Source organism: Vitis riparia, chromosome 1 (genome assembly GCF_004353265.1).
Source record: "Vitis riparia cultivar Riparia Gloire de Montpellier isolate 1030 chromosome 1, EGFV_Vit.rip_1.0, whole genome shotgun sequence".
Classification (NCBI taxonomy): Eukaryota; Viridiplantae; Streptophyta; class Magnoliopsida; order Vitales; family Vitaceae; genus Vitis; species Vitis riparia.
The window spans coordinates 20,297,749-20,309,437 of record NC_048431.1 but is presented as its reverse complement, the minus strand read 5'-3'; the positions used below and the strand labels follow the sequence as shown (position 1 = coordinate 20,309,437).

At 34.6% G+C, this 11,689-nt stretch overlaps 2 protein-coding genes across 2 annotated transcripts in view; both read left to right on the top strand.

Moving 5' to 3' along the window:
* Window positions 1-584, top strand: part of LOC117920912 — a 17,381-nt gene extending 16,797 nt beyond the window's left edge. The window contains exons 5-6 of the mRNA XM_034838612.1: window positions 63-258; window positions 350-584. Of these exons, the coding sequence (XP_034694503.1) occupies window positions 63-258; window positions 350-584 (431 nt within the window). The remainder of the gene's footprint in view (window positions 1-62; window positions 259-349) is intronic.
* A 2,015-nt stretch (window positions 585-2,599) lies between these two features.
* On the top strand, window positions 2,600-10,406 carry LOC117920905. The gene is made up of 6 exons (XM_034838601.1): window positions 2,600-3,145; window positions 3,520-3,870; window positions 4,136-4,373; window positions 6,913-9,482; window positions 9,574-9,842; window positions 10,022-10,406. The coding sequence occupies exons 1-6, from the start codon at window positions 2,600-2,602 to the stop codon at window positions 10,176-10,178; spliced, it is 4,131 nt and encodes a 1,376-aa protein (XP_034694492.1). The 3' UTR covers window positions 10,179-10,406.
* The last annotated feature ends 1,283 nt before the right edge of the window (window positions 10,407-11,689 follow it).

Here is an 11,689-nt window from a genome sequence, read left to right as displayed (position 1 = left end):
TTGGAGGAGTGGAATAAAGGAGGAGCTTAGAATTGGTGTACTATCCCCATATACTGCTCAAGTACTTGAAATTCAAGAAAGACTCAAACAGAAATATGAGAACAACGATAGGTTTTCAGTAAAGGTACAGACAATTGATGGGTTCCAGGGTGGAGAAGAAGATATAATACTGATATCAACTGTACGAGCTAATAATTTTGGATCAGTTGGGGTGATGGCCGATGTTAAAATAACTAATGTTGCTTTGACAAGAGCTAGGTAAGGCTTTAAACGTATTCTTTAAAGAATTCCTTTGCAATCTTTTTACATTTAATATTATGAGGCAAATGACTTCATTTTGCCTTTCCAGACATGGTCTTTGGATTTTGGGGAGTGAAAGGACCCTAGTTATGAGTGAAACAGTGTGGAAAGATATTGTCCATGATGCTAAGGATCGACATTGTCTTTTGAATGCTGATGAAGATTGTGATTTGGCCAATACTATATTTAAGGTCAAGGCAGAGCTTGATGAACTGGATGATTTGCTTAATAGGGATAGTTCACTGTTCAACAGTAGTAGATGGAAGGTGTGTAGGATGTGGTAGCTACACATTTTTTTTCTCTCATTGATAAACCTTTCCTAACCTTGCATTTTAGCACAATATTTCTTTATGTTTTGTATAGTTAACTCCTTTTGACAAGATCTTATCCTTTGTTTTCTTATCTCCATCCATACCTAGGTTATTTTCAGTGAAAATTTTAGAAAAGCGTTCTATAACTTGAAGTCATCTCATACTCAGAATATGGTCATCGCCTTATTACTAAAACTCTCAACTGGTTGGCGACCTAAAAGGAGGAATATAGATCTGCCTTGTGAAAGTTCTTCCATGATTTTGAAAAATTCAAGGTGGGATATCTGTACATTGTTTGCTCAAATGATCTTGAGAAGGAATGTGGCTACTATACCCAGATTCTTAAGGTTTGGGATATATTAGCATTGAAGGATATTCCGAAGCTGGTTAAACACCTTGACAGCGTATTTGAAATGTACACTGATGATTATCTCAGTCGTTGCAAAAAGAAATCTTGGGAGGGGTAAGATTTTTTTTTTTTTGTTTGCTATTAATTTCCAACTTCAGAAAGATTGAACACATAAACTTTTTTTTCACCAATTGAAAATTGATTGAATTTTAACCTTGTTTTTAAGCACAGGGAATTGGAAATTCCAATGAGTTGGACAACTTCATATGATATTCTTCAAATACAAGAGTCTTAGCAATAATGCAACTGTAGAATTTCAAATGTTAGTGGTCTGGCTAGAAGAGGCGGTTTTGAGAACTCAATTGTGAGTGAGAGCTTTTTAATTATGAAATTTTACTCTGTGACATTTAATATGGTGCGACACTTTATTTCTGGCCATGATGGTAGAGAACTGGATCTTCCTTATGAATTAACTGACCAAGAGCGGGAGACCATTTTCTTCAATAGAAGCAGTTTTATACTTGGAAGGTCTGGCACCGGGAAAACTACAGTTTTGAGCATGAAGCTATTCCAGAAAGAGCAATGTTTCATATTGCTTCAGAGGGATTATATGAAGTTGAGGGCCATTCGTCTACGCATGGCTAGCCAGAGAAATGAAATTGGTGAATGCACTGGAGATGCAAAGGGAGCATGCTTGCACCAACTTTTTGTTACAGTTAGTCCGAGATTGTGTAATGCCATTAGACGACAATTATCTCACTTCCAAAGGTGAGGGAAAATTATAATACATCAACCTTTTTACTCTTTGTTATTTGTATATAAGCACCTAGTCTTGGTTGTCGTTTAGAAGTCCTTATTTACATGATTGCTCTAATAAATCTTCCGTAATCTCTATATTTTTTGTTTGGTAGCTTTAACATGTAATCGGTTATCTTTATCTGAAATAAATCAGTATTCTAGGTACAAAAGGTTGTTTCTTTTTTCTAACTGTATTTCCTTGGACTTGTAGCTTTGCTTCTGGTGGGGAATTTTTGGTAGAAAGCAGTTCACTAGATTTGGATTATATCGATGACACGGTGCAATTCAAGGATATTCCAGATTCTTTTGTTAATATCCCATCGAAGTCATACCCCCTTGTTATACTTTTCATAAGTTTTTGATGATGCTTGATGGAACAGTGGGTAATTCGTACTTCTCAAGATTTCCTGATGCACATAAACCTTCAAGAACCGTTACCGCTTAAACCTTTATCAGATCAAGAGAGGTTAATTATGAGAGAATTCATATCATCTTACTGGCCCTATTTCAAATCCATCTAATAAAATATCTTGACTCTTCTGCAGTTTTTACTGAGATAATTTCTCATATAAAAGGTGGGTTAGAAGCAGGAAAGGTCCATGATGGCAAGACTCTCTCGTGAGGACTATCTTTTACTATCTGAGGCTCGGGTGTCTACTCTTACCGATGGAGCAAAGAGACAGAAGTTTACGATATTTTTCTAGAATATGAAAAGAAAAGTCAAGAAGGGTGAATATGATTTGTCTGACTTAGTAATGGATCTTCATTTCGACTTAGAAGTGAAAGATATGAAGGTGATCACATTGATTTTGTGTACATTGACGAGGTGCAGGACCTGACGATGAGACAAATTGCTCTTTTCAAGTATGTCAGTAAAAATATTGATGAGGGATTTGTTTTCTCGGGTGATACAGCACAAACTATTGCTAAGGGGGTTCATTTTAGGTTCCAAGATATACGCCATTTGTTCTTCAAGGAATTTGTATTGGGCTCTAGAACCAATGCAACTGATGAAAAGAAAGAGAAAGGAAAATTATCGAAAAATTTTCATTTGAGCCAGAACTTTCGCACACATGCTGGTGTGCTTAACTTAGCACAAAGTATAATTGACCTTCTTTACCATTTCTTCCCTTTAACTATTGATGTATTGCACCCTGAGACAAGCCTTATAAATGGGGAAGCTCCAGTTTTGATTGAATGTGGGAATTTCAAAGATGCATTGTCAACTATTTTTGGAGATAGCGAAAACACCAAGGGAATGCTGGTTTTGGAGCGGGAGCAGGTTATATTAGTGCGGAATGATTCTGCTAAGGAGGAAATTTCTAAATATGTTGGAAAGAAAGCTCTTGTTCTGACAATATTGGAGTGCAAGGGCCTAGAGTTTCGGGTAAATGATATTTTATTTATAATCCATAAATTTGTTTGTTTATGTATTTTATGATTTTTTTGAGAAAAAAGGTTGAGATTGTTTTTGAAGGATCATGATAACCAACAACTTCTATCCTTTCATCAGCTTAGGCTTTTCTATGATTTCCCGCTGCTGTTCTAAATCCTGCATGACCCTACTATATTGTAACACTTCATACTGTGCTTTTCGTATAATATTTTCCAACAATTAAAGGATATGCGTTTGTTTTGCATGAAGCATACCTTTCATGAAGTAACTGGCATCCTCGCATTCATTCGAATGACATGTTAATATACTTTATATTTTTACTCCTATGACTAGTTCTTTGACTTCTTATTGTTTTCCTTTTGTAGGATGTCTTGTTGTGTAACTTCTTTGGGTCATGCCCTTTCAAACATTGGAGAGTCTTATATCAGTTTATGAATAAGATTAATTTGGTTGATTCTAAATCCCTTATATCTTTTCCAAGTTTTGATGAGGCAAAACACAATGTCTTGTGCTCTGAGCTGAAGCAACTATATGTGGCAATAACTCGTACACGGCAAAGGTTATGGATCTGTGATAATATAGATGAAGTTTCCAAACCAATGTTGGAATACTGGGAAAAGTTGTCCCTCATTGAGTTCAGATGTCTGCATGATTTAGTTGCTCAGGGAATGCAAGTTGCAAGCAGGCCAGATGAGTGGAGGTCACAGGGTTTCAAGGTTTGATTTTTAATATTTTTGTTCTTATTGTGATTGCCAACATTATTTGCCTCTTTTTCTTGAGCACCACCTGAATTTAGTAAACTGAGAAATCTAAAAGAATTTACTGCAAAACTAAAACCAGTTTCTATTTATCATCTCCCTGCTGTTATTGATACTGCTATTTCAAGTTCTGCGGCTACTGTTGTTGAATTTGAGTTGATCATGAAGCATTCCTTTATGAATATCTTTTTCTGAGACATTATTGTTTTTTACACCCATGCAGCTCTTCTATGAACATAACTATGAAATGGCAAGAATGTGCTTTGAAAAAGCAGGGGACACATACAATGAAAAGTTTGTTAGGGCTGCTAATCTTCAAGCCTTGGCTAATAGTATATCCAGTTCAAATTCTCAAATGGCCAAAAATTATCTTAATGAGGCTGCTGATTTGTTTGAAGGCATTGGCAAGGCTGAATATGCTGCCAAGTGTTTTTTTGAAATGAAGAACTATGAAAGAGCAGGTATTTGTTTTTTTTCATTTTTAACAAGGTTATATCAGGAACTCTTATCTGAAAATTCGGGCATATCGTGCAGGATTAAGTTGAAACTGTAAATTCTTTCATTTACTTTGAAATTAATGGTCAGTTCACAGCTTTTTACTAGTCTGAATGTTGAAGGATTGCATGATGTTTACATAAACAGTTTTCCCTTTTTCAATTGCTTCATCACACAGCTGTTGACATCATTACTTGGCTTGCATGTCTACACTCGCTTTTCTCTTTATTACTTTGATTCTGCTTTTAAATGAGTCTTGATAAACTTTTTTCATTATCTTATATGGTATGTCTACTAGATTCATCTAATAGTGCAATACTGCAACCCAAGATGATAGCAACTGCTAATGCCTGGGAAATGAAGGATGATACATCTCTTCTAAAACAAGGTGGCCACTTTAGAGGTTTTGAGTGTTAATATCACGAAGTCCCTCACACACACTTGAACTTGTGCAGCCAAAGGTTGTACAATTCTAATAAAATGGCCAAAAAGGTTGCCAAAGGTTTAACACTCCAAACAAAATTTTAAAATAATTCGATTGTCAACAGCCCTTTATGGGCAGACGAGTTTAGCTCTAACTTCAGAATTCTAGACTCAATTTGTGGACTTATTTTGCTAAAATCATCATGTCTGATGCAGAAGGATGACTTTAAGGTAACTATTGTTCAGTCTTTAGCCTAAGTCAGCTTCATTTTCAGGAGTCATAAGTTCAAATCTTATTTTTTGTTTATCTCTCCAATTTATTGAGCTCACATGTTGGAGAGGAGAAACCTGACTTTAGCCGAGGTGGGTAGATCAACTTGATGAACAATTAGCAGTGCTTTCAAGAAGCTTGGATCTCTTCATTAAGTCCTAGTATGAAGGCCTAGTGTAGCTTTCTCAGTGGCCTCCCCTCATGATGACTTTATTCATGTAGTTTTCCTTCGTGTTTTCTTTGCACAATGTATATTGCTCTACTGCTTTTCTGGATTAGAGGTGTCCAACTTTGATGCCTTCAGTACTCGTTTCCTCAAATAGTTCTTTGTCACCATGTATTTTGAGTAGTCCTCTAATCACCATTGGAAAGGTCAGTCTTATTGGGAAATCTAAAGCTGTGTCTAAGGTCTAGGCTTTGGCATGGTTTCTGGCCAATAAAAAGTCTAATACCGATGACTTACCACAAAATTGAAGATCAAAGCTGTGTTCTTTGCCTTTTAGTCTTGAACCTACACTTGTATTCTATTGGGTTTGAAGTCTTTGTTCCTTTTTGTTTTAGTTATGCTTGGATTCCAGAAAGTATTTAGGAAAGAAAAAAAATGCAAAGGAAAATTATTTTCTCAAGTTTGTACTATGGAAAATACCAAAAAAAATCAAATATAGTTCAAATTTATTAGAAAATTATGTTTTAAAATTAGTTAATCTTTATATTGAAGAGTTAAAATAAGTTTGAAGTAGCATGCAAACATGATTTATTTGTTTTTCTTCACTTTTTCTCTCCTACTTTTCCTCTTTGTTTTCCTTCTCTTATATTTTCCCTCAATTTTCCGGGACCAAACATAGTCTTAATATATTGCATGTTTCCATCCCCCCCTCCCTTTTTTTTATTTGACTTGAAGGATAGCACTTTCTCTACTCAACAGAGTTCAGTAGCGTTGAAAAATCCCTTTTAACATTCGTGATGTATTAGTCAAGGTTCTATACATCAAAATATCAGAAATACTCTTGAGAAGTGCATTAATAATCCAGCATTTTGGCCATATAATTACAGCCCTCCTAATACAAACCTCTCCCAGATACATACCCTGTCATTTTTACCACTTTATATCTGAAGTGCCCATATGTAGACACGGTGTTTGGGAATTTGAAAAAACATTCTCACTTGGCATTCCCATATCAATTCTATAGCCTTGCAGGCGTCTCCTATTTGATCTGTTCCATCACCTTCAGTCTATGAAAGTTAGCAATATCCCTAAATTTCTAAACCAAGCCATGAGGTTGGTAGTGAAGACTCCTAAGTTTTAGTCCTAAAGATAGACGACACTAGAAAATCAATCTTACCAAGCGCAAGCAGCTTTGCGACCCTGAAGAACAAAATTTTACCTATTGTTGATAATAAAGAGGCACATGGCCTGCCTGATTGGTTGTCTCATAGGTTAATGTTTTAGTATGTTAGCATTGCACAGATGGAGTTAATGGTGATTTAACGTGGAGCCTTGTCTCCGAGTTAATGTGTTGTTTCTTCTTTTTTCATAATCATCTTGCTGTAAACTTACTTCAAGGCTATCTTAAACTAATATTCCAGTTTATGATCATGAAAAACTTTGAATTTGAAGTTGTATTTACTATCCCACTCTGATATCTGCTCGCATGATTTTCCACTGGCCATGCTAGCGATCATCTTGGATTATTGCTCAATTGTACTACCATCTAGAATTCAAATTTAATTGAATTTTTAGTTCTTATCCTTTTTTTTTGGGGGTGGGGGGGAGAATTGACTTTCTATATTGTAACATAATTCTTGAGCAGGTAGAATTTATATGGAAAAATGTGGGGATCCTAAGAGTGCAGCTGAGGCCTATGCTAAAGGAAACTTTTTATCAGAGTGTTTGGCTGTATGCATTAAAGGAAGACTCTTCTACATGGGTTTGCAGTTCATACAGCAGTGGAAACAAAACAGTAAAGGTGCTATTAAGGAAAGTGGTGAAATACACAGAATTGAACAGAATTTGTTAGAAGGATGTGCACGTCACCATCATGAGCTTAAAGATCTCACAGGCATGATGAAGTATGTTAGAGCTTTCCATTCCTTTGAGTTGATTCGCACTTTCTTGAGGGACTTATGTTGTCTCGATGAGCTTCTTTTGATTGAAAAAGAAAAGGAAAACTTTGTTGAGGCTGCAAATATTGCAAAGTGCATTGGAGATATATCATTAGAGGTTGAAATGCTGGTGGAGGCTGGATGTTTGGAAGATTCGTCAAAGGCTATTCTGCAGTATGTGTTAGTCAATTCTCTCTGGCAACCTGGAAGCGAAGGATGGCCTTTGAAGCATTTTATACGAAAGAAGGAGCTTGTAAACAGAGCCAAAGTAAATGCTGAGAGGGTTTCAAAGCAATTTTATGGATTTATCTGTGCAGAGGTTGACATCTTATCACATGAACAGAGTACCTTGTTTGAGCTGAATGAGTATTTTAGATCTTCCCAGAATAATGGAAGTGTTAGAGGTGAAATCTTATCTGCTCGAAAAATCATTGATGCTCACCTTCATTTAATAAGTACCTTGGAGGATAGGGGGAAATCTGATTTATATACCTATCTGACAACACATTCAGAAGAAAGAATATCCAGTAACCAGTTCTCCATTGAAACTTTGGTTCACTTTTGGAAGTTTTGGAACTTCTGGAAGGATGAGATTGTGAATATATTAAAATATCCCAGTGGAGTTATTAAGAAATATGTGGATTATAAAGAGTTCTGTTTGAATTACTTGGGTGTGCTGAAGCAGCCCAATAAGCGAACTCCTCTTTACCTTGTGCTCAACCCTGAGGCAGATTGGGTTAGGAAAACCGACGACAGATTTTTGCAAAGAAAAGGAAAATTGGTCTTCATTGATGCTAGTCAGTTTGACTCTGCTGCCAGGAGTTATTGGTGTTCAGAATTACTTTCTGTAGGCATAAAGATTTTGGAAAATCTTGAAGCCTTATATCAGTTCTGTACCAGGAATTCCTTTCCTGTGTTTTGCCAAAGCATTCCTCTTATTTATATATTAGATGCGACCAATTTTCTTATGAAGACAGGGTCACTGCACAGCTGGCATCCTCATGCCAAGACACTCCAAATGTTTCTTGAAAAATCAAGTGAGCGCTTCTTTGGCTACATATATCCTCTTGACTGGCGAAAATCATCTACTGAGGATATGGTTTCTCTCAGAGAAAATAAGCCTGCTTGGAATTTACTTAAAGAAGTTATTCTTAAAAACATAAGCTTGAAGGGAAACCTTACATATGGTCAAATTGGGAGGGCAGTGATAATTATGCTTGGGTCAAGTAAGCTAACTGACGAATCTGCGGAAAGCTTTAATAAGGATTCCCCATGGAAAGAGTTCATTAAGAGACTTTGTGTAATTAAGAGATCAGAACTGTCTTCAAACAGTTCTGCTGCTGCTCAGGAAGAACTTTCACTGATTTTGAAGCTCCATGGAGCTCTGGACGATACTTACCATGCCAAGCGGAGGAAAGAAATTGATTTTATGTCACCAGTTTGCTTCTTGTATCTTGTGGAACACCTTTTGTTTTTAGTGTCATATTGCCAGGGATACGTCTTCACAACTAAAGCTTTGATGGTTGAATGGCTTATTTTCCAGCAGTGGAAGACCACTCCGAGTGCCAGTTCACTGATGGATGTGGGTGCATCTGAGAAGACTGAGATATTGGGGGACACTAACAGTTTCATGGCCTCCATAGTTCATGAGCTACTTTGTGATGAGGAGGGAACAGTGGAATGGCTTGAAAAATCTAATACAGATTTGAAGGACTATCATGAGCTACTGGTGTTAAGACTATTTGTGATAATGTGTTTAATTTGTGTGAACTCGGGAAAGCATTTTGATTTACTGTTTGATTTGCTCGGTAGGAACTGCATTATTTCACATCTACCAAAGCCGTTCTATGATGCCTTTCTTGGTAGACAGAAACGCAGTTTTGTTGAAGTACTTGCAGAAGCTCTAAAGCAGATCGAGAGTGTGCTTGTGATAGTGAGTTGGGGAAATAATCATTTTCACTTCTCTCCTGATGCAATTCTTGTGGATGATATGGTCAACCAAAACAAAGAGGGCATACTGCGTGTATTGTTTCCGAAAAATGTTTCAAGTCGTGGACAGCAATCATTGATCTATAGTGATTGTGGGAAAGCGTCTGAGCCTGATTCTTCAAACTCATCCACTGGAGACCTGAACATGAAGGCGAGGAATGAAGCTGAAGGAAATGATCTGCAGGAGAATTATCAACACTTCTGTGAAATATTTAATGCTCTGAAGCCATTAGAGAATGCAAATAATGCGGGCATGGAAAAATTCAATTTAAATAACCCAAGGGTGCAGGTGAAATACCAAATGGCCTCTTTTAGTATCCTGAAAGCTTGCAACCAGATTAATTAGAATCTCACATGTTCTATCTTCTTGATATTTTCAGGTCTTGGTGGAGAAAAGTATCAACCTCATAGTTGCTGTCATGACCCAATACTTTCAGATGATTCCTTGTGACAGTGAAGATGAAAACATGGCTGGGGAACCAAACAGGGTCCACTGCGAAGATGGGAATCTTCTTTGGCATGCAAACAGAATGGTTGATGGCTTTAAGCAGCTTCCTTATCTGCTGAATTGGAGTCCATTTTATGCAAACAGAATGGTTGATGGCTTGAAGCAGCTTTCTTATCTGCTGAATTGGAGTCGAGTTTTCAGGTATACCTCGAATATATGTCATTGTTTGAGGCTCTAATTCTATGCGATTCTCAAATTGCTTGATTGGGCCACCATTTGTGTATTGAGTCTGCGGAACCCATCTTTTATTTGTTGTAGCAGAACTGTATTTTTGTTGGTGGAAGAAAATTTTACCCAGCTTTTTGCTTTCTTGTTTTCAGTGGGAAGAATCTTGAGAAAAACATGTCAAATATTCAACTACTTTTGAAGCAGTTGCAGTCAGGAAAGGCGAGGGTGGAGCCCTTCATGAGACAGATATGCTTGAAGAATGCTGCAGCTGCTGGGTCCAGGATTACTGGAGATAATGACAGTGGATGATGCTGAAGAAATCACATCTAGGAATAATGGCCCAACAAGAGAAGTGAAAAGAAAGCTGGAAATATGTACTTGAAAATTTTCTATCTTCTTCAATCAACATTTTCTATTTAGTGAAGAGGGAAAAAGGAAAGGGACAGCATTTTTTTTTCCACAGTAAACTGACGTATGGATAGTGCTAAATAAAGCATTCCAGAGAAAAAATATGGTGCTAATGGAATGAAAGTATCAAAAAAGTGAAGGGAACCTCATTCTTCCTTCTGTCAATTTCATGACCACTTTTAAAGCAAGAATAAATTAATTATTTTTTTTTTTTAATGTTTTCCCAGAGAGTTTCTGAAAAAGGTTTTGAAAAATAATTCTTAAATGGTTTTTTTTGGAAGAAAAACCCTTTCAAAAATTTAAAATATTCTTCAAAAAAAGTTTTTTAATTATTTTCAAATGTTTTTTATGTTTATATAATTATCTTTTAAAACAATCTCCAAAAATAATTAAAATATATTATAAAAAAATGCACTCTTTTCAAAACAATTTTTTTTTAAAAAAAAAAAAAACTGTTAAAAAAAATTCTTGAACATGTTTTCAAATTTAGAAAACAATTTTTCATTTTTAAAAAATATATGAGTACCAATTTGTTAATTATTACTTAATAAGGTGGTAAAAGAAAATGATATAAGGAATGATAGAGGTGATAGTTTTGGCAGAACTATTCAATGATATAAAAGGTTACCTTTTGGTTTGTTTTTGAATAAAATTTTGTGTTTGGTTAGAAATTGAAAATTTCTAATTTCAAATAATAATTTTAGACGATAATATTAATGTTATAAAATTTATTAAATAGAATAACTTTATATATAGGTTTTAAAAAAACTTGTAAAATTATTAAAAAGTAAGTATTTGTTTGACAATTGTTTCGAGATAATTTTTTATTCTTTAGAATAAAAAAAAGTAAACAAATATATTTGATAATAAAAAATTATTTTTTATTTTTTATTCTTAAAATAAAAAAATGGCATTTTTAGATAATATCTTTTAATTATTTTTTTTTATTTTCACTTGTTTTCTAAAAATTATTAAAAAAAAATAATTATACAAACATATAGAATCATTAAAAATAAAACATTAGATATAAATTTTATTTTTAAAATATATTTAAAAATATTAAAAGTAGGTTAAAAATATTTTAGATTTTCAAATAAATTTTTGTTTTACAAAATATATAGAACAATTTTTAAAAACTATTTTCAAAAATTGTTTTTTAAAACTGTTTTTGAAATTAGTTACTAAATGGACCATAATATTTTTCCACTTTTTGTATGAATTTTTTTGTTGAAATAAAATATATTTGGTTGTAGTCTTGTTTTTTCAAGTTTTTAAAATTTTAAAAATAATTTTAAGAAATATGTAGAGAACGCATGTATAAAAAGTAAAAAGAAAAAAGAAAAAGAAAAAAAAGAATTAAGGAAATATTAAAAGGGAGAGAATTTATTTATTTATTTTGAATAGGAGTGGGA